This window comes from Seriola lalandi, unplaced genomic scaffold, assembly GCF_002814215.2.
Source record: "Seriola lalandi dorsalis isolate HSWRI2012SDOR001 ecotype SW California unplaced genomic scaffold, Sedor1 jcf7180002054416, whole genome shotgun sequence".
NCBI classification, from domain to species: Eukaryota; Metazoa; Chordata; class Actinopteri; order Carangiformes; family Carangidae; genus Seriola; species Seriola lalandi.
In genome coordinates, this window is record NW_019524969.1 from 307,638 (window position 1) to 328,880 (window position 21,243).

At 41.9% G+C, this 21,243-nt stretch overlaps 1 protein-coding gene across 1 annotated transcript in view; it reads right to left on the reverse strand.

Annotated features, from left to right (window-relative positions):
* The window catches only part of uba7 (ubiquitin-like modifier activating enzyme 7), a 33,100-nt gene extending 12,104 nt beyond the window's left edge, over positions 1-20,996 (reverse strand). The window contains exons 1-21 of the mRNA XM_023410175.2: positions 20,797-20,996; positions 20,537-20,705; positions 19,852-19,986; positions 19,497-19,603; positions 19,313-19,403; positions 18,893-19,025; positions 18,617-18,714; positions 18,375-18,524; positions 18,038-18,202; positions 17,749-17,853; positions 17,543-17,623; positions 16,885-17,040; positions 16,059-16,224; positions 15,748-15,944; positions 15,195-15,259; positions 13,466-13,676; positions 11,321-11,395; positions 10,119-10,320; positions 9,941-10,032; positions 7,672-7,764; positions 6,465-6,656 (exon numbers count right to left, since the gene is read on the reverse strand). Of these exons, the coding sequence (XP_023265943.1) occupies positions 6,465-6,656; positions 7,672-7,764; positions 9,941-10,032; positions 10,119-10,320; positions 11,321-11,395; positions 13,466-13,676; positions 15,195-15,259; positions 15,748-15,944; positions 16,059-16,224; positions 16,885-17,040; positions 17,543-17,623; positions 17,749-17,853; positions 18,038-18,202; positions 18,375-18,524; positions 18,617-18,714; positions 18,893-19,025; positions 19,313-19,403; positions 19,497-19,603; positions 19,852-19,986; positions 20,537-20,705; positions 20,797-20,843 (2,730 nt within the window). The 5' untranslated portion in view covers positions 20,844-20,996. The remainder of the gene's footprint in view (positions 1-6,464; positions 6,657-7,671; positions 7,765-9,940; positions 10,033-10,118; positions 10,321-11,320; positions 11,396-13,465; positions 13,677-15,194; positions 15,260-15,747; positions 15,945-16,058; positions 16,225-16,884; positions 17,041-17,542; positions 17,624-17,748; positions 17,854-18,037; positions 18,203-18,374; positions 18,525-18,616; positions 18,715-18,892; positions 19,026-19,312; positions 19,404-19,496; positions 19,604-19,851; positions 19,987-20,536; positions 20,706-20,796) is intronic.
* Between the last annotated feature and the right edge of the window lie 247 nt (positions 20,997-21,243).

Sequence of the window (21,243 nt, forward strand, 5' to 3'; positions counted from 1 at the left end):
ATTATCTCTGCAAATAAGTCATTGACCTGTATCAACTCAACATCACTGTATGGCTCAGAATGTAAACTGGTCAATGTGCCCTGTGCTGCTACATCCCAATTTGTAGCATCGATCAGCTGCTCTAGCAATCAGAGGTCAAACTAGATGGCGTAATGCAATATGGAATGATGCACCTCTTCCATGTATTGGTCACTGGAGCAAGTTATCAATCTGTATCTGCAGGTCAATATGATGTCCAGTTCTTGTCAGCAGTTAATAAGCTGGTACTTTATCTGATGTTGGACACAAACAAGGAAGACTGAGACACATGAGACTTTCATATAGCTCACAATTTTATAGATCATATTGCCATTGCCCAAAGATGACTGAGCCACTTACAGTGTTGCCAATCGCTTTTGCTTTATTCAATTCAAAGGAAATTATAGAAAAATTATTAATTTGGTAGTAAAGCATAAAATTACCCAAAAATCCTTGACATATCCCCATTGGGTATTTGTCATAACCTTGTAGCCACAGTCTGTGGATTTACAATGACTGTTCCAAATCTTTTATGAGCACATTCATGCCGCTTTTAAGACCAGTAAAAAGTTATTTTATTTCTATTTCCATTACAGAACATGGACATGTGTATATGGTTAATCAGTGCCTCATGTACACTGCATACGTAAGGCAGAACAATATACAGTCTGCAGGCAGACAGCAGGCAGACAGTGTCTCACAGAGCAGAGGACACAATCTATAGGCACCAACTGTGACATTATTATTACATACAGTGACCTGAGCTGGGGGGGTGGGAGTGGGGGGGTGTATATGTATGAGGTAACATTTTCTGTGTGTTGGTAGAGAAATGAAGAAAAGAAGAAGCAGGATATGACAGAATGCCTTTAGAATTCAGAGTTAATGGGTAAATTTCTCATGACATCAGGAAGAGCCCAGAAATGTAAATTTAATGTCACTTAATGAGACGCCTGCAGATCGTCCCCTGCAAGTATTGGTGCTTTAATGAGAGAATAGTGGGGGGGACAGAGACCTCTAATAACTTCCACATGGTTCAACAGGCCTGAAGAAAAAAAGTTACTAGATTGCTACCATAGGTGGTGAGCCAAGCTTACATCTGCCGATTACATCAGAGCGCACATGCATAAAGTTTACTCCAATCCTTATATTTCTGTTCTCTATTTTTATTTTTGGAAAGGTTCAAAAAATAAGAAACCCCCCTCCAAACCTTTTCTATACGTATCATTTCTACAAGCCCATCTACCATCCAAAGTTTGACAGGGCTGCTGTGCAGGGGGAGGGGTCATATTGTGAACACTTTATCTATGAGTAAAATATCCTCCTCAAAGGTCAGAGGTGAGGGTCAACCACAGAGCAGTGCCTCCAAAGCAGGTCAGAATTCATTGCCTTGCTCAAGGACCCTTCAGGAAAGTGATTGCAGTCTCAGTGCTTTGTGTTAGCACCGAGCCTGAGCTAACCAAAAAGCCACTCTGTGATTGTGTCTCTGGTACTCTGAAAATGAGATGAGGAGATATGATAGAAGATGGGGAGCATGCGTTCTGAGCATACGAGCCGCACCATATATGCTGCTATATAAAAGATGTGGATCGATCACTCACCTGATCTAAACTGTCTATGTTTTATTTTGCATAAGTAAACAGCCAGTGACTTGACATACTTGTTGTCATTGATGACATAAACGGGAAGATAATGAAAAATGGGGAACTAAAGAACAGCAGTGACGGGACAATGTGATGTAAAACGACGGATGACTTGACAACATAAGGTCAAAACACAATGACACCACCAACACAAAAAAAAAAAAAAAGAAAACAACAGAAGGCACAAGCCATCTATGTTGATCACAGATTACTCATTATCCCGTGAGCACTATTCATGTCTGGGTTTTGAGTTACAAACAGCACAATGCAGCTCCATGCAGGAGCTCCCGGAGGAGTACTGAGGGCCTTGGATCATGTTCGCCCTGTTTCTTTACCGGCACAGTCCAAGGAAACAACACAGATTTAACCACATGCAAGGTAAATCTCCCCCTTTGTTGTTCCCCTGAACCTCTCTAAGTCATTCCCTGTTATTTGTGTGACAGATGTGTGACCTTAAATCACATAAGTGCTCTAATCACAAATGAAGTAGCTGCAGGTTTTGCTGTCTACATGTAAACCAATATATAACCGACTCTGAACGAAGCACTCGTCTGCAAAAGTGCCAACAGTGTAGCTTCTTCCTAATTTATGAATGTACATGAAGGCAACAAGATGTCGAGTCGGCTTTTTTTCCTGATGATGTTGTGAATGAAAAGTTATTAGAAACAGAGTCTAGAGCAGATGAACACAAAATCCCTGCCTCCTCCTGGTGCTCTGCAGACCATACAGCAAGATCACCTAGTGCTCTCTGGGAAATCTGGTTTCAATACATTGCTTCCTGTGAAGGCAGGAAATAGCCGTCATGTCTGCGAGCAATTAACAAAGAACCAGTGTGAGCATCGACTTTGGAGTGGCTTCCTTGACATCAGGAGCCTCGCCTCCAACACTGCTAATTCAATTAGAGGCTGAAAGGGCAAGTTGGGGAAGAGGGGCACCAAGGGAGCGTGAAAGGGCAAAAAGTTAAGGCCAGGTTGTGGAGGATGTGTGCACAGACATGGAAGAGAGAGTACTTCCATGGAACACAACGAGCAGGCAGCTTAGCAGACAAGTAAAGACAGCCTACAGCGGGAGTATTGGGCAAGCTGCTGGAGGGGTTGAGGATGGAGCTATTTAATACCCAGCTGAAACATATCCTCCTCTGTCCTGGCCTTGGTGATGTTTTTCTGTGTTTTACTGTGGCTGCAGCTCAGTTACAGCTGCAGGAGCACAATGCTCATTAATCTTTGCTGCCTCTTGAAACATCCTTTAATGTCTTCTGAGGATTTGTTTTCTGCAATAACATGACTGTCTGCACTGTCTAAAAATTCTGAGCTGAACTTAGCCCTACTTACTGTGCAGCCTCTATCAAACCACTCACTGTACTGTCCAACAACAAAGAGTGCAGCTAAAAGTTTCAAATCAAATACACTCACATAATCTCACACGTACCCAGCAGGGATGGAGCAACATTAGCATCCATTTGGAAGTGTATTCTCAGGCTCACAACAACTGTAAATCCCAAAATCCCCTGTACTTTTAGCTCTGGTCTCCGAGCCGAAATATCTGGTTCTTTAGCTGCTAAATGATTCACAATGTTTGTCCAACCAGTCGCTAACTTTTCGTAAAAATTACTGCGGAAAACAAGGCTAATAAGAACGAGTGCAAACCGAAACAAGTGGTTGTAAAGTTGTTAAACCAAAACAATGAGCTGAGAGACGCTAAAATGCTTTATATAGCTGTCGAACTGCAGTGATAATTCTCTGTGGGTTAATCATTATAACAAACCCTTTTTCAGCTTACAACTGCATGGTCTAAATAGTAGTATCATGAGAATGTTTGCCATGCTGCATTTCACAGTGATTCTAGATCAGCTGGAAAGTCTCAACGGTTAGAACATAAATATTTATATTTAGTATATGATGACAGCAGTGACAAGTAAGGTGGCAACAGCAGAGTAGGATATTCTAGTTTCTGACGTCTGTGCAGATTTTGTGCAAAGTATTTCTAGCCATTTCAGTTATTTTAATTTCTGGGAGCTTGCCAAACTTGTCCCCCCTTTAATGGAATGTGCCTTAAAAAAAACTGAAAAACATAAACACAGGGAAATGATACTTGAGAGTCGCAGTGTTGAGCAGACAACGACAACCTCCAGTTTGTTTACATATTTCTGCCTCCATACGGATGATAGTAGCAGCAGGGCAAAGCAAGAGGAACTTCCTATTATAAGAAACGGCTTCGTTAAAGCAACAATTTTTGGAAAAGGTTTGGTATGGTGGGAGAACGAGCAGTCATTTATTTTTGTTATACTGTAGAGTGTAAAACATTTATGTAGCTAACATCTAAAACACCTTTTCCAAAAGGCTTCAATCAAAACATTCATCTCAATAACATATTTTCTGGCACAGTGCAGGTTAGATGACGTCGGCTGCCAAACATCTGGTAATGCTGTGATGTGGTAAACTTTTGGACGAACACTGGGTGGGCCACCAGTGTTACCACTGAGCTGTGAGTGTTGTTACTTGATATTAATGAACTGAGACTGATCTCATGAGGGGAGAGGCCTAAGTCATTGCAAAAGTAAGCTGAGCTCTTGATACTGCATGTCTGATCAGTGATATTTAACAGCTGCACGTCTGCATTTGCTTCAAAAGCTGTGTGATGAAACCTTCATATTAACGGGCATGTTGCTTTCGTTTCTGCTTTTATTGCTGCGGGCTCTTACTTGCTATTACGCCCTTAATTTTCCTTTATTAACTCATATCAGAGTATTGAAAAGTGGCAGCCCTACATAACAGGGCTCAAAATTATATGAAGGATTATAAACAACACTTCTTTATAGTTTTTCAACCTTATATTGTCCCTTCCTTTGGTGAAATAATGTCTAGACCACAGGTCAAACACCTTTGGAGCAAAAGACAAGCATATATATTTAAAATATCAATAAGCATCACACAGGAAGCTGCAGACAACCTTTGTCTCTGGACTGGAATATGACTGCATGCTGCATGTCCTGCTGCATGCTGCAATCGGAGGACAAACTATGTAATTGGTGACATTTTTCTCAATTATCATAATATAATAGCCAACATATATGCAGAGTTGGCACAATAATACTGGCCTGGCCTTTTATGGGTTGAGCAGTTTGGAATCACTTCAATGTAGATATTCAGGATATTTACTCTATCAAATAACATACATTTGTGAGATCATGTTAACTGCAAAAAGTGATGCTATTTGATTCTTAACTCTGCGTTACCATCTTTTTGCTATGTGTTCTCACAATGAAAAAGTGGGTCATGCATTAAATAGAAAAAGGGGGAATATGTTTGAGACAAGATGATCAATCACTGCAGTGAGCAGATTTTTCCTCTGAAACCTTTTCTTTGGCAGACATTAGAGCATCTCCCACTCAAATGCTACAAGGTTTGGCAGCCAACCACCTCCCTCTCTGTGAGCAAACGTACCCTGCACGTGTGTTCCTCGCTCTCCAAGATTTGTCCCTAACTCTCAAAAACACTGGCCCGGGGCCTCCTCAGCCGAGCCATTTTCCCTCTGCTGGTGTCCCATCTCTGCTGTGTCTCCACCGCTGAATGGCACAAAGCTTAAACGCTGATGCTGCAACACTATAAGCCTCACTGAAAAAGCCTGGGTCTGGAAAATCTAATGTCTGCCCATCCCTCTGACTAAATGATTCAACACTCGAATATAAAACCCTCCGGCCGGGATGATGTCAGGAACTCTGCCTCCGTGACTGCAATCACTCACTGCGCGATATTGTGTTCAGGCCAGTGAATTTCAGAAGCCATTTTTTAGAAAAAATTATAAAATCACTGTATGTGCAAACACATTGACCTGACCAAGTTTACAGACAACGACTGTGAGAACACCAGGGTCTTTGTACATAAGAGAGAGGGCATGTATGGATCTTCAGGACTGCACTGAAAGTCACAGCTGCCTCTGTCATCACAGCAGCCTTTTATGCAGCTGCAGCATTTTTGCCTGTAACCAAAGCTGAAACCAGACCTACACTGTCTCAGAGCCCCCTGTCACTGCACCCTCACGTCCCGTGGGACAGGGTTACCCCACACGCTGACCCCCATTGACCCCTGTCTGTCAGAGGTTCGGTGCCCCGAGTGAGAAAGCTGGGGAGGGCAACTCCACTGTCTGATTCCCCACAGAGGTGAGATATCGAGGGAAAAGCAGTCAGGCCTGTAAGAGGGCAGCAAAATTATTTGACTGGACATCCTCTCAGATTTGACCTGTGACCCCAGGAGTCGTGTTTATGTTTTAAAGCTATAGAGCATAATGAACTTAGTGTGACCTTATAAAACCTGACATCAAACATTAGGGTTGATCTGATCCTGAAAGGACTCTGTCTTAAGAGAATGAGCTTCTTTATTTTTGCTTTGAACTACAGTTACTTTGAATTCACTTAATTTGTGCAAACACAGAAGCAGACATGGATCTGTTTGTGCCTTACCTGCACTGAAATACCCTGAGGATTATACTCAGAGCTAGCTAAAGACTTGGCTCATATGCTAGAGACTGACAGTTAGCAGTGGTCTGTTACTCTGAGAGCACTGATTCATGACTTAATGCTCTCCAGCAAGTGAGGAAAGACATAAATCTACAAAGGACTCAACAGATTTATCCCCAAAGTAGACGGGCTTAAATTATAAATGCATATACAGTAGGAGTCTGTCAGGCTGTATAAAGTGCCTTATACTCAGGTCCTGTTGGTGACTGACTGCTTCATAGATCCCTAAACCCCCCACAATCCCTAAGCATAACTAGAAGAGGCTGTGGGCGTACAGAGCTTTTACTCACCTCGAAGCTGGGGGGCCGGGACGGCTGGGATAGAACAAAGTGCGCGACAGCCAGGTTGATGAAAGCTGTGCGGTAAGAGCTGATGTTCTTGTGACCCAGCACCAGTTTATACAACTCCACGCACATCAGGCCTGCCACTGCAGCTGTTGTGGTAGCTATGGCAGGGATGATCCTTCCAGCAATGCGCTTACTCTGTGCAGGAGACAAAGAGAAGTTTACTTTTAAAATGCACTGTAGGTAATGAAGAAGACAAGAATTCAACATTATCTTTTATTGAGCTGAAATAAAATCCTACTGGGATGATCGGTAGAAAGTAACTAAGATCATATTCTCAAGTACTTTTAAGGTACTTACACAGTATTTCCATTTGATGTTAAGTATTGTTTCAACTCCACTACAATTTTACTCCACTGCTTTTATTCTACAGCTATAGTTACTTTGAAGTTCCAGGTTTTAATTGCAAAGCATATGATCAGCTTTTAAAGTACAAGCCATTGTTATAAATAAAACTACTCAACAGTATGTCAAGTAGCAAACAATATAAAACTGATGGGGGTTATAGTGAGTACTTTTATCTTTGATACTCTTAGTGCATTTTTCAGCCTTTGTGCTTTTGCTTGAGTAAAAATGTGAATGCAGGGTATTTCTTTTGAGGTATTGCTACTTGAAGTTGGTAAATTAATATCTGAATATTTTTTCTGACGCTGCAAAAATTCCTAACAAATTGTGATGGAAAAAGCATTTATGTGAACAGGGCTAAATGGTAAGGGTACAACATTATTCCCAAACAAGACACAACACGTGGTCTCTGTATGATTACACAAGGGTAACCCTCTTTTGTCCCCTCTCGCTCAGCTCAGGTACCCATCCCCCCACCCTCCGTCTTTCTCGGCTGTGTGTGTCTGCAGCAGCGGTTGCTACAAGGCCCGGCTCAGGTGTCACCTCCCAGGCGACAGGTAAAGTGCTGTGATTAGTTGTGCTCCCGGAACAATAGGTGAGCGGGCTGTTTCTGTGGCTTCAGGGCAGGTGTGTGCAGCACCAACTAAAAACATATCCCCAAGGGAGGGGGAGCAGTCTGCGGTATTTTTTTCGAATCTATACCGTCTCTGACCTCAACTTCATCCCTCTGATTTTCCTGTATATATTTTTTTTGTCACCCTTCAAAGAGATTTTATCATTAGACGATGCATATAGTGAAAATGTTGACCTGGAGGTAATCGGCTGCAGGGATGTCGTAGTTTTCTGCCCTCAGATTAGAAGCAGCAACAATGTAGTCCATGTGGAAGTTACTGTCGTCATCCTGTGCCAGGGGAGATGTTAACCATGTGTCAGTCATTCATATATAACACAAGAGCAATACACATCTACAGTTCTGTGTAAACTTAAAGGCAGATACACCTAATTAGAAAATTAAAAACTAAAGAACATTAGTTTAATAAGAGGTTTGAAACTCTACATTCAGCACTAACTACATTACTGAACAAAATGCGGAGAGGCATGAGAGCATCCATGTCCACGCCAAGTGATATTCCCACTGATGCGGTTCTGAAGCTTTGAAGGCTTTGTTGTTGTGTCCCTTTAATCACTCTAATACCTGACTTTGTCACCCCATCAGAATGCAGTGGAAATCAGATTTCTGTTGTGATCGACGTGGACAGTGAGGTCATGCCTCTGCTGCTGCGGCCCTACAAAGGCAAGGAAGGCGACTGTCACTCAGGGATGGCTTTAGGGATTGTGAGGAAGCTCCAAGCGGGCAACCTGATGCCTCTGAAACCCTCCTACACACATTCCATCTATCCACAGCATGACCTGGGCACGTAGGGATAAAAATGAAGAGGAGGGGGAGAGCAGTAGTACGGGGATCTCATTCTTATTCAAGATGACATTCGATAGGTTCCTGACTGACCTCATACACCTTCATTACTGCTTCACCTGAGTCACTGAATGCTTTACCAGAATTTAATTCGGGGCTGACTGAAAGTCACTTTCCAAAGCCTCTCAAAGTCAAAGCGCTCACTTCTGCAGTTACAGCAGCTATATCCTTTCTGTGATGCTTGTAGCTCTTTGTTGAACCTGGAGCTCCCCACACCTGCAGTAAAGATTTTCTCCTGTAAACTAGTCTTCATCATGATACAAGCAACCGCCTCCTAGCCACTGCTTCTTGTGACCACTTCCATATAAAGGTCTCCAAGAGGATTCATTGCCCCCAAACTCCATGTAGATAAAGAAAAATCTTATTAAGGGGTGAGAAATTTAATCATTTCAAATTTTCTGAGATTTCCATGGTGGACAATACATGTCCTAAAAACAGTCTTGAAAATGGACATAATTGGGCACTAACGGGGACACCTCATAGCACAACACGTACTCTTTTTTTTAAGAAGGATTCATTCTGCTGAATCTTGCTGATGAAGCCTGTGCCAAAGTGTTGCAAAGGAACTCTATCCAGCTTCTAAACTTCACATTCACATGGTTCCATACAGAGCAACAGACTAACGTTTAAATTTCTTTGGTTATAGTAAGCCGTTACAGACAGTGGAGCGAAAGGAGAAAGGTGCAACGAGCGTCCCGGACTGTACTCTAACCTGTGATGTTGCGGTTCACGGCCCGCGACTCTCTTGCTTGTGACTAATGTGTCTTGAGAGTTTGCTTGTCTTTTCTACAGGTGTTTTGTGGCCATGTTTGAAGAATAAGGAGAGTTGAGGACGCTATACACAAGAGATTACTTTCTTGCAAATAAATCAGTCTTGTTCAAGGTATGACTGAGTGTTGGGACAACCGAAACAACTGTTTAGGAGATCATATTTGGAAAATTGGTTAAAGAAATGTGTCTAGCCTGTGGTCTCAGATTCATTCTTTACTCCATGTACCCGGCCACAGATACTTCAATTGCCAACCAAACGCTAAACCTGATTTAAAGTCCAGGCACAGAGTGATGACTTGTTGAGAGGTGGTGTGACAGAGTGTGAGGAGACACTGTGATGGTGGGTAGATTCACAATGGACGTGTTATAGGGGGAAATCTGCCTTCAGGGTTCAGAGTGGGCCACTTCAAAGACTTGCGTCGACACAGTCGAAGGGAGTATGTCTTTTTCCCAAGTTGTTAAGTGCACTGCATTTCACCAAAAGTGTGCTAATGCAGCTCTTACATAGGCCCATAGAGATGAATCTGTTCTGTGTGAGCTGTTCTCTTTTTGCTATTTTTGCAAACAGGATGCACAGTTCTAAAATACACATCTCAGCTCCAGGCGTTAAAACAGTGAGCACAGAATACAAGCAAGATCTGTGTGGTGGGTGTGTTGGGGAACAGCTCAGATTCGGGTCACCGAGGACCCAACGATGGAGGGGGGGAAAAAAAGACATATTCTGAAAGCGCCTATACATTTGAGTGTAGCTCCCCTGCTAAGCCTCAGCCGCCTCTCTGTCTGCGGCTTCTGCAGTGTGTGCAGCAGAGGTGTCCCTGCCCTCCTGCCCTACCTTCTCAAAATCGATGGGGTACATCCGCATGGCTGGGCTTTTCAGAGATGTTGAGGCCAATTTTCCTTTCAACTCCTCAAGTTGAGCTTTTTCTGGCGCAAAGACACAGAGATAGTAAATAAATGCCCTGGAAGTAAGGTGAAGTAACAGACGATAAAAGCGAGTTAAAATAACTCACCTGCGTCATCGCTTCCCTTTTCTTTGTCCTCCTTCATCTCCTTGTCAGTCACATGAATCTTCACAGAGGAGCTGGGAGTGAAAGTTGGTACAGCGACTGTCTCTAAGATTGTTCTGATGGAAGCACCGTCCCTTGTCCCTTTGATCCCGTAGATTTGCCCATACAGATTAGCTGCTGCCACCACATACCCCATATGGGTAGTCTAAAAACACAAGATCAAAATACAAACAGTTAAGACGGAATACACTTTCCACAATGAAACAGACACATATTAAATATCGTATCGTTCAGGAGGGTGTTTATTTTACATGCATTGGAAAGACAAAGTTATAGATACATTGTGATCAATACTGAACAGACAAAATAAAAATGGTTGATTTAAATTGACCCAGTACTAAGTCCTTATAGCAGACCTGCCTGCAGCGTGAAACGGTAGAGGGGGAAAAAAAGGGAGAGGGGCAGAGAGATATTAAGGTGGTGCATTAATGGCAAATTACTTCCGTGAAACAATAGGAAGCTGTAACAAATGCTGTTTCAATCCCTTTCACTCTCCGTCTTAACACACACACGCACATTTACTGTGTCTTACTGCAGTCTCTGCTGCGACTACAAGTAGGAAGTACTGTAGGAATTGCTTTTGGTTCTTTTTGAATATTCTGTGTATGTATTTATTAAGATGACATTTCCCAAGTAAATTCCACACACATAAATTGGTTTCAAATAAATCTTTTTTGCAATTCATATTACCAATACCGCACCGGTGCAATGGTCAAAAAGGTACCTGCATTTGTAACACTGTCTATCAATGATGACGATTAACAGACAGAGGAAAGCAGTATATTACTTCAGAGTTTTTGAGAGGCAATCCAACACTACCGATCGCCAGTTTCTCGCTGCAAGCAGTGCACCATTACAACCTTCTGAGTTACAGCATCATCAGCTTAATATCAGCTCATTAACTCGTTTATTACTTAATGTCAGAGCATTGTTAGTGAGATTATTATCTGCCTTTCATTGTCCATATGCAGTTAAAGTTGCATTCACGGCTCAGATAAGAATCCAGTGTATGGTCACAGTGAGGAAGAACTACTAGCAGACCAGATAAAGAAGGAATGTGATTGATCATCACCAAATACTTTGGCATTTTTCAGTCACTCCTGTGCCCTGCTTTAGGGTAAGGAATTGGACCAGACACTACTCACATTGTTAGGGTCAAAGGTCAGCGGGTGAGGGCATCTCTTCGATCCAGACCAAAAGGGTAGCCCAGTGGGGGTCACCTAAAGAGAAGCAGAAGAAAATCCTCACAATGATCAACAGCTGTAAAAAAAATCATACTCAAACACAAGAGTCACCTTTACTCTGATATAGTATAGTTCAGCGTAATGAGCCAGTGACAAAAGCGATGTGATCTATGTCCTTGATATAAAAGGGCCGATATTATAATCCAAACATAAACACTTTTATTTGACAGGAGTGTCACATCATATTCAATGCATGGCTGCCACAGCATGTCAATAACATCCCCACTCTTTTGTGTTGTGGCACGGCAGGAGGCCTGCACATTTCCCCATAGCACAGCCAGACTAATATTGTTATCAGCTGTGTGTTGACTACACAATTTGTATGTCTGATAAAGGAACAAAGGGGCTGAGAGCTTTGATGTTGCCAAATGGTCCATATGTTGGGAAAGAGAGAGTTTCCTACTGGTGGTGCCAGTCTTCACTCTAGGGGAGTTTTCTATAGCAGCCAAAAGGCGTCAATAACTCCTTTTCACAGTCAGGCTTCAGATGGCCTGCGGGCAACACAGGGCAGCAACAATGGTTTTGTCCTTAAAAAGGTTGATTAGGAGTTTTTGATACCCTCTATCTGAAGTCTGCAGATAGAGGGTATCATATGCTGTAGAGACTGTAGAGCCCTTCAAGGCAAATTTGTAATTATGAGCAATATGAAGAAAAGTTACTTGACTTTTGTCACCTTTTTTTTCATAATTAATTAATCATTAAGTCTATAAAACATCATAAATAATTAAACAATATCATCACAAGTCATGATAGCCAAAATGTTGTCATAAAAACCACTGGTATTAAATTTACATTCGTATGAAATAATTAAAAACAGCAAATCTTCCTTCATTTCACTGATTTACTAGTTGTAGTCCATTTCATTAGCAGGCAATGAGCAGATACAGCAGATACACTGCATGCACAAACATTATCTGTTTGCATTAAAAAAAATAAATGAGGCCTTTAATCTCTCATGTCATTTTAGCTAAATCCATATTTTACACTGGCCAATCCCTCAGTCAGTTTTTCTTTCTCCGACATAGACTTGAGCCTTGTGTGCAGATTCTGATCAGTGTAGGCTACATAATGTCTTTCTTTAAATCCAGCCGTTGTTCTATGCGTCAAACGCTATGTAAACACACATGCAGAACCACGCTCACTTCTGTGTGGGGGCTCACGCCAACCAAAGTAGCTGTTACATCAAATGTGTGGCCATCTGTCACGCTTGTGTACCGGTATCTGTGACAGTTAACTGACATTAGCTGCCTTATCATAGTTCCTCAGAAAGTCTGTGGTCAAAATTTGACGTTCCAAGAGCACAATGAAACTAAGGGTATTAAGGTAACTAGGACAAGAGTTTTCCTTTCTTTCTTTGTGCTAATTGTAAGGGACACATTTTACCGTCATAATAATACCAAAAGTTGTGTTTTTATCAATAGTTGTACAGAGGATTTAGTTCCCTGCTATAAACATTTAAATAGATGTGACTGGAAGAAAAAGATATTTGCTCAGAGGGATTTCTACAACCCTGCAGGGACGCGTACTGAGGGTATGAACGGCCAGTTTCTGGACTGGGACTGGGGTTACTTGGGGTCTGTTTGGGATGATATTGAGCTGTAGCCCCCGCCCCTCCCCACTAGATGTGACAGCAACATATGACATCACTGTCTGCATGCTTCAACAGATTACAAATCCTCAGAGCTGCTCATAGATATTTATCAGCACTGGCTTAAAGTGGCTCAGATTTCAAGCAAGGTAACCAGTGGTCTCTGAGGCTGGGGAAATACGCTGCATTACTGAAACTTTGATTGGCATTCCTTATGTGCTAATGCCACATTGCAGTGTGAAACCAATTTGAATGCAAAGACATTACACAGACACACACACACACACACACACACACACACACACACATACACACACACACACACACAGGCACACAGACACACACACACAGGCACACAGACACACAACAGTGCCCCTTTGTGTCTGTAAACATTAATTACAACCTTTCTATACTTGACTTTACGGAGAGTTGATACTTTTCCTCGAGTGCGATTTCACCTGTTGGGGAGGAAAACAGTGCAGCAGCTGGCGGATATCGTTGTTATAAAGAGTCTCCCATCTGCAACGTGCCCAGCTCACACAGTCTTCCCAGTTGGTTGGACGTTTTCCTCCAGCCATCATGACCTCCAGGCTGCCCCACACGCCCCCAAGAACCTCCAAGGCCTCAGCGTCTCCATGGCCGAGAGTCTTCTCTACGAACCCTTCATCCCTTCAGGAAAAAGTGCAGAAATTCCTTTTGATTTAATGACAGAGATACAGTATAGTATAATAGGACAGGGCAAGTATCATTTACATATCTAGTTGTAATATACAGTCTTGAGGTCTAACTTGTGATTTGTAGCACTATCTGGCTAATAGTTTAAAAATTGGGAAAGTCCGCATGGAAAAACATTTGGTTGTGTCAAGTACAGGCAAGAATGACTAAACAAGTCTTTGTGAATTAGGGTGTAGCCCATGACTCAGACGGAATTTCTCTGATGTTTGGCAGTGAATTCAAGGAGGGAAAGTGAGGTGTGTTGTAAGTTTGTAGTTTGCCGGTCAGTACAATCCTATACCCACAAGCCTGGACAGTTCTTGCGCCACGATCGCGTGCCAACTCACAGTACACGGCATAGCACTGCGGAAAAAAAAACGGATCTGCCTCCTCTGCGTGTTGTTACACACCGAAACGGGTCTAAACAGGAACATTTAGAGTCATAGTTCTGCATTGAGCTGCAAGAGTGGAAGAAAAACACAACAAAACGTGACTGTTCCCTTCCATAACCTCATTAACCATGACTTCCAATTTACTGGACTGTGATACATAGCTGACCTGCCTCATGAAAATGTCCAGAAAGTTTTTTTTCCATGACTGTACAATAGTCTGGCTACAGAACACTACAGTATGGAGTAATAGAGTATTCCTAAACACATAATACTTATTCTTATTCTTATTATTTTTTCTTTCTAAAAACTTTATTGGCTGTGTGAACTAACAAGCACAGTTGCTGCTCTAGTCACATTTTTTTTAAAAGACACAACAAAGGGTACAAGTACTTTACAATGAAGGGAGATTATATCAGATCTCCCCAAAACAACCAGAGAGACATGTCAAAACATGGCTGGATTAGAAAGGCTCCGAGGCTCAAAGCTCAGACACAGTTTGGGACTGGAAGGTCATTTTACTGGTGTGCTGTCACATTACAATTAGGTCAATTCTTTATGGTTAGTTCTGTGATTTTCAAACACATTTTTAGTTTCATCTCAAATAAATATAAATATTACCAGTACAGTCACTTGAAAAGCTCTTTGACATGATATAGTGCATTTTCTGCATTAATCTAATCTGTTTTCTCTTCAGTAGATATTTCTAAACCAGAAAGTCTTCTAATAAGCCGAGAGACTTAATCCGTTATTTGGAGAAAATAGTGTAAGAGCTGCTGTGAAAGATACATTACAGAGTACAGCCTTGGCAAGACACACTGTTTATGTTATTTTTACAAGAGGTTTACTGCTTAAAGCCAACCACATGTTTTCCTCTTAATAAAACAAAATAATGAGCTTGAACCACTTCATTAGCGTGTAGGTTTGCTGGAATGCTCTGTAAGAGAGCGGAAAAGCATCGTAAAACGAGCCACTAGTGGTTATTATGTGACAGCAGGTTGGTGTGCGTAGTTTCTCACATTTGTTGCAGGCAACATTTGTTGTGGAAAAAGAGAAATCACATGAGGATGGCATTAATTCTTACCTCAGGAAGAGATTCAAGTTTTCAGGTGTTTGTTTAAACAGTCCTTCAAACTGGTCTCTGGCCCACTGAAGGAATAATAATGGCAAGTTAGTGTAAAGAAATCAGAATGTATGTCGCTATAAATAATATAATCTGTAAAATGGTGACTTTTCATGCTGTGAAATATTACACTGAGTGATCAGAAAAACAGAAAAACATGTAGACCATAATAACACAAAATAGCAATCCAGAAATATATTTTATTTATATTTTCTAATTTTCTAATAAAGACAGTGTCAGAGGTGTGGATTGGTGGTGGCTGTATGAATAGCAATGCTGTTCTGTCATTCAGTTGAGCCACCACTTTGGTCCAGACTAAAATATCTCCACAACTATCAGATCCATTGCCATGATATTTTGTTCAAACATTCATGGTCCCCAGAGGATGGCTCATATGACTTTGAACATTCACTGACTTTTTCTCTAGCGCCTCCTCTACCTCTGCAATTCATCTGTTTTACGGCTAGGGTGAACACAAAGTTTAATTAGACTTAAGTCTAGGTCTACATCCAACCTGTAGAGTGTGCTCGATGCGGTGAGGGAAGTTCTTGAGAGTGCAGAGTGGGATGGCATTAACAGAACTGGATTTGGCAGGTCCATAAGACTCTGTGAGGTGAGGCACCACCACCAGAGTATGACCTTGGCTTCCTAGAGTTCCTCCCTCCAGCAGCGGCTTCTGGTGTTGAATGCAGCGTCCATCGAGATAGACCCCTGTGCAGCAAAAAGAGGCGTTAAACGTCAAATATGCAATATGTAAACGTATTATCGCTGTCGTAATGAGAACTTAATATAATGATACAACAATGACGGAGTAAGTGTCCTCACTGGCTTCCACGTTATCAAGGGCTGCAGCCACTCCATCGAGGCCATTGAAGAAGTCAGACCCATACACTCCTTCACTGTCAGGGTCCAGACGATTCTGGTGAGCGGTGATTTTCATCTGTGGGTTCATCTCTCTCACTGCTTTGGCTGCAATGTCCGATTTTGGTTTCTGTTCATGTACAAGTGAGAAGATGGGAGGTGTGTCTGGGAGATAATATATGTGAGCAATGTAGGTAAGATCAGACACAAACAATGGTGGGGATGGCAGGTGGAGGGAGAATTAAAATGTTATTTTATATAAAGTTAATATCCAGATTTGTTATGGTGTCTTTCTATGAAACTATTCCAAGAAATCAGAAAAAGGTAATGCCTAATGAGGTCCTTGGTCGTTAATGATTCATACAGTATATTTTTACTGTACTGTCAGAACACACTATTCTGAGTGCCTACTCTTCTTTTATAACTTATATAACAGTAAGAATCCGCACATTTCTCTTCAGAAATTCAGAGCATTTGAAGGGTTTCGTCAACATACCCACTAACTGCACTGAACCGTGTTACATAAGTTGTTTAGACATTGGGAGACAAGAGAGATCAGCTGCCCGATATAGTCCTAAAGTAAACAACTACAGAACAAGACAGCCAAAAATGACGGAAACGTGGAATCTATGTGTAGTCTGACCCAAGCCATCTCAGACCATCGCAGTAGTACAGCCCCTCGACCCCTCCACCTAACCGGGTCAAACAAGAGCCAGTGAGTTATGATGGCATGTGAGAGTGTTCACTACAGGGAGGAGGTTGTGATCCACTGTGCTGCTTGTTTTCTCACCCCAATATCCTGAGACCTGAACAGGAACTGGCGGTTCAAGTTGGATTTTTCTATGAAGTCCATGTCTGTTACAGTGATTTGCCCTTCGTCTCCTGCAGCGAGGCCAATGAGGGCAAAGTTCTTCAGAAGCTCGCAGCCAATAGCACCAGCTCCAACCTTGAAATAAGAGCAGAATAGAGGGAGAATCAGAAGAAAAGTATAATATAATCATATTGTGTAAGTGAATTTCACCAAATGTCAACACTTGTCAAAATGTTTAAAGTGTTCTCATTTCTCTTATACACTGCAGCAACTAGAAAGTAATCTAGGCTTGCACGTCACTTGTTTCCCTCCCTGATACTCCACTCTGTGTGGTGTTTTTACAGTGGTAAGAAAAACAAATGCATGCGCTCTCTCTGTGTCAAACACACACACACACAGCCAGTAAACAACAGTAAAAATAACACAGCTAAAGGAAACAGAGAAAGGCTTGGCACTGCTGAACGGCCCCTGCGGACCACAAGGTCAACACTGGCAGGAAATGCCACCTGAATCACAGCCGTTTCCTGCATGTGCCATCATTAACACCAGACAAGATCAAAAGAAAACACAGATGGAGCGCCTTCCTTTCCAGTGCAAAGTGTGCCCCCTGCTGGACAAATGTTAAACCTGCCCTCACCAGGAAATACTTCTGCCTCTCGAGCTCCTCCTGGAAGGCGGACCCAAACACAGCAATCTGTCCATCATACCTTGTGCCTTTCTGTCAGAAAAGAAAAGAAAAGAAAAGTAAGCTGAGTTAGACCTGAATCTGGTTCATATGAGTCTGATGGACCGCTCTTGTTTGATACATGTGAAATGTTGAAATTGAGCAATCTTTTAACTCACTGCTGAAAAAGAGCTCTCTGTCGGTTGACTCTCCGCTTGAGGGAGGCACTCCAGTGCATCAAAATATAGCCACTGCTGAAGAGGCGTAAATTTCCCACTACATGCCTGCAGGAACATTATAGAGTGCACAGAGCAAAGTTCAATCAGCTACGTATATACAACACTTCCACGCAGTAAATGCTAAGTTATGTATATATAATATATACAATGTTATAATAGTAGTGTTAACATGCTTCAACAAAAACCAGAGGATGAAACTAATGTTACAGGCATTGACCTTTGACCTCACCTTAATTACTTCCTGGGCAGCAAGGCCTCCAATGAAAGCATTGATAGGAGCCAAGTCACCCTGGGCTGTGTAGGACAGGTTTCTCACAGCAACTTCATCCAGTTGTTCCAGCTCTGCGACTGTATTCAGCTCTCTCACTATGGCAACCAGGGCATCTGCATCTGACTACATGGGATGTGAGGGGAAACGATCCTCTAAATAATCATTTAATTATCCCATTACAGCATCACAGCCTGATTAATGTTCATTACTTATTTTATTTTTAACTTGGCATATGATTTGTTTTGTAAAAACGAATTGAATTATTGGATGTAATATCCTGTACATCTTCACTGACCTGAGACCGAATACCAGGGAGTCGCCGTTCTTTCTTCACAAAGCTATGGAGAGCTTGGAAAGCCAAGTGCAGGGTCTCATGCCGCGCTATTTTTCCAAAGTCATTCATTCGCAGGAGTTTGTGATCCAACAGAGCCTCACTTAGTGGTTTCTGCAATTTATGTTGCAATTATTTTATTAACAGTGTGTGCACTTTTTCAAGAGTGAAAACTGAGAAAGTTCAAACAAAATGTCAATACTTACAAAATTTAGCTTGCGAGGCTGTTTAACCTCAGTCACCACTCCACTACGTTCATACTCGGAAAAGGCTGAGGTGTCACAAATGCTGAAGGAGTAAGGGCCTGTCGATGGAAGCAACATACAAATGAAATATTCTCATGACAATTTTTAACCTCATGGTCATAGGAAAGGTTGAAAATGTTGAGTGCCATGTGGAGGGCTAGAGTGCAACTCATCACTATGTAGTGTGTTGGAAGAGCAGAGGACAGAAACCAGTCGTCATAGTAAGGTAACACTAACTGCAGACTGTGATCTTCACAGGGCCGATGCTGTTGAGCTCCGTCATGCCTTGGACTTCAGAGAAACAAACATGAGTGCCATCTGAAAATCCATGCTTCTGGTCATCTGTGCAGACCACCACTCCAGGATTATCCTAAAATAAAGACAACGTTGATGACATTTAAATCTGAGAGAAACATTCTAGTAATAATGTTCATGTAAGCTCATTCCCTGCACCTTTAAGAAAACGTGTAACAGACAGTTGGGATTGGGAATCATTTATTTTTTTATGTACTTCCTGTGCTTTTTTTGGATTTCCTTTATAGTGCAAAGACATGCAGATGCAAAATACACCTAAGTTGTCTATAGTTATGAATATTGGATGGATGGATGCATTAGAAAGGATCTTAATAGGCCACTTACATGAAACAAGGGCATTACCTTAGTGACGGATTGTACCATTGCCGATACAGGAACCTCTCCATTCTGATCCAAGACCACAAACTCCTCTCCAAAGTCACAGAACAACTGACTGCAAATGAACCACACAGTTTTCACTTCTTGCTTCTCTGCATTATTGAGTACATCTTGTCAATTTCTGATAGTTTTTTTCTTGCCCACTTACCCACAGAGTCCTCTGCTGTCTGCCACAATGAACTTTATTCCATCTTTATGGCAGAATTCACCGAAACGCCTCTGATCATCCAGTGAGGAGTCAGTGAGGACCACCACCTGCGAAGTGACAGTAACCATCCACTCAGAAAAGTATTTTGCTTGTTGTTGCTTTATTTGGATATTTGAGCTTCACTGTGCAGAATGATGTGTGTGCAGAGTTTGACACTAGAAGGCTGTTTTCACATTCATCTGCTGAAGCGAGAAAATTTCTGTTTCGTACGAGCAGCAGGAGTCGATGTAATTTAAAGAATTTTAAACTGGTTAACTTAACTTTTTTAAAAACTTTTTGAACATTAATAAAGTACCTGAAATTGCCGAAGCAGGTTCTCATCCAGCGGTCCAGTGTGTGCTGACACTTGCACATGTGGGTTCAAGGCTGACAGCTGTTGTAGGGAACATGTGGCTCTGTTCTGACCGAGGTGGGACTCCTTCAGGAAAAACTGGTGGGAAAATGCAATCATGAGTAGACCTGCTTCCTTGTTCTGGAGCTTTTGACTGTATCACAACGCCTTCATCTGCACATCGGAGTTTGCTCACTTGTCAAGAAATGGTAGAAATTTCCCACCTCTTTAATCTTTTGTCAACAGCTGCTTCCAAGGCCAAGAATAAACCACCAAACTCAAAGTTACAGGCTGTTTGATAGAATCTCTTTATCATAATTTTTTGGTGGGAGTGGAGTGAACGTAAGTGATAGTGAAAGTAAGTAAGTATGTCTCAAAAAGCATTTTACAATCACCAATAAACTCAATGTAAATCATCTCCTTTTCCATATGTAAACCGAAAGTGATTAACATTTATGATGAGCAATATGTGCAATTTAGACATTTGATTTATTACTTATGTAGCAGCTGAAGTGAGATTTAAATAGTTAAATATCAAGGTCTTTTAAAAAAAAATAATGTAACAATGTGTTATTATTGTCATAAAATTATCTAAAATCAGACAACAATTAAATAGATCATAAACTGATCAACACCCCAGAGTCAGCACCTGTGAGGACAGGTTGATCCACTGTGTGTGACCTTCGTCCTGGACCGTGACAGACTTGACCCCGGACAGGATCACATTCTTGGCTATTTCTACTCCAAGACCACGCATTCCCGCTATGAGGACGTTGGCTGTGCCCATCCGCTGCATCGCCTCACGCCCCAGGACATACCTGTGCAGATGGGGGACAAGGTGAAACTGTGGTACCAGCAGTCTGTACAGTTAAACTTCCCCCTTCACCAGTATGTGCCGGTCGTACTTACAGCTGTCTGGAGTAGAATCCCTCATCGATCACTCCGGGTTCTGACATGTTGCACTTTGCAGTTAACAGGTTCCTATATGAACTGACCGATTTGAAGTGAAGAGGCTCGGCTGAACTGACACCTTACAACAGAGAACAAACAGGAAGAACCAGAAAGAGAAAGTGAATCGGTAACGGCAAATCCTGAAATGACTGCTTTAAATGAAATGAATGTATTTCACTTTCGTTTCTGATAATCCTCAGCAAGGTTTTTCATTGTTCTAAGAAATGTTGTCTGGTCTGGCCACCAGAGGGCGACGCGGGACTGTTCACTGTTTCCCGACTGCTCATGTGGAAAAAAAAAAGGAATATTAAAGTTTACATTCCCTGTTTTTGAATGTGGGTTTGAAGGTGGAATTGGGAGATTTGAGAGTGAAACTTTACCTTAAATGTATTCATTTGCTCATTG